Source organism: Liolophura sinensis, chromosome 9 (assembly GCF_032854445.1).
Source record: "Liolophura sinensis isolate JHLJ2023 chromosome 9, CUHK_Ljap_v2, whole genome shotgun sequence".
Taxonomy (NCBI): domain Eukaryota; kingdom Metazoa; phylum Mollusca; class Polyplacophora; order Chitonida; family Chitonidae; genus Liolophura; species Liolophura sinensis.
In genome coordinates this window covers 19,867,024-19,873,023 of record NC_088303.1, presented here as the reverse complement: position 1 = coordinate 19,873,023, position 6,000 = coordinate 19,867,024, and the positions used below count along the sequence as shown (strand labels likewise).

The 6,000-nt window shown below is 40.0% G+C and overlaps 1 protein-coding gene across 1 annotated transcript in view; it reads right to left on the bottom strand.

Moving 5' to 3' along the window:
- Window positions 1-1,722: 1,722 nt before the first annotated feature.
- LOC135475678 (apoptotic chromatin condensation inducer in the nucleus-like) overlaps window positions 1,723-6,000 on the bottom strand; it is a 30,633-nt gene continuing 26,355 nt past the window's right edge. The window contains exons 16-20 of the mRNA XM_064755607.1: window positions 5,286-5,393; window positions 4,494-4,758; window positions 4,115-4,218; window positions 3,579-3,770; window positions 1,723-2,919 (exon numbers count right to left, since the gene is read on the bottom strand). Coding sequence (XP_064611677.1) covers window positions 2,788-2,919; window positions 3,579-3,770; window positions 4,115-4,218; window positions 4,494-4,758; window positions 5,286-5,393 — 801 coding nt within the window. The 3' untranslated portion in view covers window positions 1,723-2,787. The remainder of the gene's footprint in view (window positions 2,920-3,578; window positions 3,771-4,114; window positions 4,219-4,493; window positions 4,759-5,285; window positions 5,394-6,000) is intronic.

Below are 6,000 nucleotides of genomic sequence, written 5' to 3'. Positions count from 1 at the left end.
GCTTGTGTGAACGTGTCGATTTTCATAGAGGAAATGACAGAAGCAATATTTTTCCATTCAGGTTGCTGAACATATCCAAAAAGAATATTTTTAGGGTTGTTTTTGAGGAGAACTTGAGAATTATTAGTGGTTTGTTATGTAGCGTTAAATATAGTTTTACATGTTACAGATACAAACATGTATTTACTGTGATAGGTAATAAAGTATGTATAATTTACACATTCTCTGTTTTCTTTTGGTGACTTTTTTGCTTTATAACACACGCTAAACTAGTTATCTCGGTAAGGCAATTCTACACATGGCGAAGCAGTCAGATTTACTCTGGGCACTTTAGTTTTGATCCTCCATCCACGTTATTGGCCAGGACGAGAGGGGAAAAAAATTCACAGCATAAATTAATCCATAGATAAAATGTGTTCTTGTTCACTGTCTGGCATGTAAAAAAAATCTTTGAAAAAAAAAATTGACACGCTTCAGGTCTAATAATTCATAGCCCTTTGTAGCCATGATGGAAAGAATAAAAAAAAAAAAATTAACATCCAGACATCCTCTTTGGGGAGAAACCAGTGAGAAAGGCCAAGTTTCAAATCTATAGTTCTGGTCACAGACATCTTGGACACGGGATTGTACATCAATCAAGGCAGCCAGCATTATGGTAGTAGGAAAGTGAGGTAAACCCAGGACATCCGCAGGTTGCTGACAGACCTTCCCAGGTACAGTCGGAGAGGAAGATGGCATTAGCTGGACTTGTAATCTCACAGCCGCATGAACGCTCAGCATATAGCAGCTCCCAGTTGGGTTGATAGCTTTGTCCTGTCATAATCAATAGACTTTTTTTTTTTTTTTTTGGTCTGGAAATTACTTATGACTTCACTTATTTACTTGAGTGATGTTTGACAAACACAAGAATTTTTCACTTATATTACGGCGAACAGTTTCATGGGCGGAGGAAACGGAGTGAGTGAGTGTTTGGGGTTTAATGTTGTACTAACAATTTTTCGGTCATATGAGGATGAAGGAATCCTTAGAGTGCATGTAATGTCCCGCCTTGTTGCAGGACGGATTTCCACCGCTCTTTTATCTAGTGCTGCTTCACTCGGACGCTTTACCGAAGGTAAGTAAGCTGCCTCACCTGAGCCATTATACTGGTGCGGATCAACTAGTCGTTGCACTATCCCCTTCATGCTGAATGTGAGGAAATGAACGTCCATGAGAAATCATATGGGCAAGTTACTGACTTTCCCACATGTGCCGTACAGGTACACAAAGCATAATAGTGGAATTGGTCTTCACCGTACGTCCACACAAGGGTGGCCCACCACTCTCTGTCTCTTGGTCCGTGGGAGAATCTACTAATTGCTCGTCTTAAACTGAACATACAGTCAGCCACTTGTGACACGGGCAGACGTTCTCAGTTCCCAGACAGTCACCTATAACTCTGGCTGTTCTTTTAGAAGTATTTATTTATTTCATTGGTGTTTTACGCCGTACTCAAGAATATTTCACTTATATGACGGCGGCCAGCATTATGGTGGGAAGAAACCGAGCCGAGCCCGGGGGAAGCCACAGATTGCTGCAGACCTTTCCACCTACGACCGATGAGGAAGCCAGCTCTTTTACAAGTAATATAATGCAGACCATTACTAGATGCAGGAGGCACATCAATGCTGGACATTTCCACATCACTTACAGAATAAAGAAATCGGTAAGAGAATAAACAGGACCATTTTCTTTACTTTCTACTATGTTTATCATTCACAAAGTATTTACTAATAACTTGCATGAACATGATTAGACATATAAATGAAAATCTATGAATTAAAACAAAGCGATGATCAAAACATACAAGAGGGCTGCTATATGACAAATTCACGCAAAAAATACAAACGGCGCCTTTCTATTTGAATACTGGCCTTACTGTAATTAAGTGTATACCACCGGAAGAATTATGCCTATGACAGCACATATGGGTTCTGATCTACAACTGTTTTATGCAGAGGTAACTTTCAGGGCCGCAAGATAATTACAACACCAGCGCGTATGGTACATATACATGTAGTCATGTGTAATCTATACTAGATGTGTGTTGTGAATTGTACCTAGTATTCAAGACAGCAGAAAGAAAGCCACCGTCCACTGCTGGTAAAGTCTTACATGTACCACAAACTACAAGATAATTCTAGTGTTCATTTCTTAAATGCTTCTAAATACACTCGCCCAATGTTTACTCACTGAGAAAATGGAGGTGGTTTACTTGACAATGCAACTTCCATCACCAGCTGTGAAGTCTACGCTGGCAGGTTGTTAAGTATGACGATATTTTTATGATGGTATATGTTTTTTCTTTACACACATGTCTGGACAAAAGTATTGTGTTGCCCTGTGGTGAAATGGGCAGTTACTGATGACCAGTTCAGTGATAAAATAAATGAAATGTAGTGCATGTATTTTTTATAATGCCCTCATTTTAAAAAAGCAAGAGTGTAAAAACTATTTTTCTTCTTTACCTGTGCAAGCAGTAAAAAGGACTGAGCATGTAAAATGCATAGCGTTGAAATGCGAGATCAAGAAAGCAGTTATAAAATGTGCAAGTTTTAAATTGACACACAGACTGTACTTACCTTTGGTTATTTAACACACCAAAGCAACAGAATATTTGCCCACTTACATGATCAAACAGATTTGGAGGACAAAACAAAAATGCAGTTATATTTTAAAACACTTTATACAACTGATCGTCAATAGATCCTTTGTTACAATACGTAAGCCTCAGCTGCTATTCCAGGGCTAGCGTCTTCGAGCGCCCCTACTGCGACTCCTGCTACGACTTCTAGCACGGAGTGGTGGGCTTCTGCGGTCACGGCCTGATCGAGCAGACTCACCCGGGCGACGCCTTTGTTCTCGGTCGGGCGAGCGATCCTGAAAGACAATCCCAAATACTTAGTGTCCACTTGGCGTTTAATCTTGAGTTAATCTCCACTTGAACAACAGATTAGACATTCGCTGTAGTTGAGGTTTGTCAGGGTATATATACAATATTAGGATGTTTGGGGTACAGCTCTGTACTGCTTTATCTGATAAATGCCTGGTAGCTATAGTATTCACCACACATGATTACTGTCATTTGAGTATGGTCCCAATGTCTCCCAACCCACAAACACCCTAATTCTTCAGCCTTTTCGCATATGAAAGAGCAACTTTTAGAGCAATGCATGCATGTTTTCAATTTGATTTTGAAGGCAAAACTACACTGTTGGATTGGCCATTTTTAGGACTTCAGAGAAGTCTTCAGAAAAAAAGGGCTGAAGCGTTACGGTACAAACAATCTTGTTAAGACTGTATCACCCTAAGGTTGACGTATGATCTCATCTGTGTATTGATGTTTTTCCACAATGAGTGAATTGTACGTTTTTCAGGTCATAAAAAGGAAATTGTGTCCAGGCACTCTCACTGATCAATATATTCTTTACTTTCTTTCTGAGGTTCTAATGAAGTAGAATTCCACCAAGCCAAACTAATTCATGAAAGAATCTAAGGAAAAACATGATAGTTCACATGATTACAGTAGACTATCTTACCCTCTCCCTCTGTGCCCTCTGATCACGGCCACGCTGAGGACTCCTGCTCCGCGGTCTCTGGGACCTACCAGCTGCCTCTGCTGATTTGTGCTGCTGCAGTTTCTTTTCGGCAGCTTCACGAGCATCCAGCTCTTTCTTCCTCTTCTCTCGCTCCACCTGTCGGTTCTTCCGCTCCTCATCACGCTTCACAATCTAAACAAACATGAAATGGCTTCAGTGCACAAACTCATACCTTGATACAAACTGAACGGTTTCAATTGCAAAGCATACTACACTCAACAGCAAATTTCAACGAACCTGAGGTGAATTTCAGCAGGCTTAATACAGATATACCCTCTGTTAATTCGTAACAATCTGTATTGTGATGTCATCTCTAACGATAAATCTGCATACTAAGTTTTTTGGGAGTCATCCTAGATGACTACTAAACAGTTTAACATGTGGTTGTGGAATGCTGAACGACTGATTACGGCTTTATGCCACACTTGCAACATTAGAGCCATGCTTACTAACGGATAAGGTCATACACTGCTCACCTGTTCCTCAGTTAGAGGTAACCAGTAAATACATGGTGTGGCTTTTGTCTTCTTAAACAGGTCATCAAGCAGCTTAGCTGGAGCTTCTTCTTCCACCTTCTTCTCTGTAAACAACATCCATGGTCAAATCAATTAATTCAGTTCAAAGTCCATGACAATGACATGCATCCCAGATCAGAAATGATTAAAACATATTGTGTGTAACTTTATATCTAAGATTATTTATTTTGACTTTATTTATGCCCAATGTGGGGAAACTTTTGAGTAACCAATAAGTACATGAAGAACTCCCTGACATCTAGCAGATAAGCTAACATGGTTCAAAATCATTGTAAGTTTGTGCACTTGCACAAGATAATTCCATCCACTGACTACTTACCTTTCCTTTCTTTCCTCTCCCTTAATCTCTCCTGCCTTCTCCTCTCTCTGGACTTTGACCTTGACCCCTGGGGTGACCTTGATCGTGACCTCTGGGTCAGCTTGTCTCTGTCCCATTCCCGAACGTGTTGTTTTCTCTGTTCTTCCCTTTTCTTGGAATCCCTTGGACTTTTCTCAGATTCCCGCCTTTTCCTGGTTGAACTTTCACGTTTCGGGTCTTTCTTCACTGGGACAGACCCATCATCGGTGGCTTTGTGACGCCAAAACTATAACAAAGCGAAACACAAAACAAATTGTTCCATGTGTTGTCTGGTATGTAAGATAGCTGAGGCAAAGAATATGACCAGCTTGAAACAGCCAAGAATTTAACACTTTGGAAGTAAAGTAAGAAATGTCATAGGATGAAAAGATGACAGATGTGCAATCACACTAACTGCAATGAAGCAAACAAGATCATCATAGCCAACATCAATGTTGCACTAAATGTATAACAGAGCTCCTTGTTACAGATATAAGCCAAAAACTGCAGGTGATGTCCAGCCAGTTGCTTCTCTTATTATCAATTGGTAGTTATACACAAGAAAACCCCCGTAGAAACAACCTGGTATTTTTGGGGTCTGGAAGCGAACAGTTCTATAAAGGCATTTTTGAGGTAGAGACCTGAGGCCACATCTTATGAAGCTTTATCATAAATGACACTTTATGGGTAACAGTACCATTCGGCTATGTCACTGAACAAAAAACTATGGAAACTGATTTGAGAAGTAATCTTGGAATGGGTCCCTGGTCTTACCTCATCTTCCTGAGCAAACTCTACCCTCAGTATCTTAGGGTTTGAGGAAGGCCATCTTGTTCCATGTAAAGCTTTCCTCGTCTCAAAAGCCTGGTCTTCTGTCTCAAACTGTGAGAAATCACCAACACATGATGACACTGATATGTACAAAAACGCCTACAGCTGACTGCCAAAATAAACAGCAGCGTTCATAATCTATTTATCCAATGTTGTGATTTGTGGGTGGATAGAAAGGTGTAAATGGAAATTTATCCCTGCTTGATTTCTGGGAAGTACAAATATATTCTACAGCATGTGTTTTGTAATAAATTTATGCACTTATATTTGACTCATGTTTTACGCCAAGAATATTTCACTTATATGACGCTAGCCAGCATTATGGTGAGAGGAAACCGGCCAGAACCCGGGAAGAAAACCCGCAACCATCTGCAGGTTTCTGTCATACCTTCCCACGTATGGTTTTCTAGTAAATAACGGAAGACCTGGCTAAGAAGAATCCAACATTTGGCTGCTTTCATGGCCTTAATCATGGAATTATTACTTTGTTAATCTGGGTTACCATAAATCCAAACGAAAATGGTACATACTGTATACTTGCAGTACTAAATAAGAAAATTTAGATTACGACAAAATTATCAAACAATTGGAAGAAACTACAACTATATAAGTTTATGGGAACAAACCTTGACTAAATGTTTCTGGGTGTGTGACAATC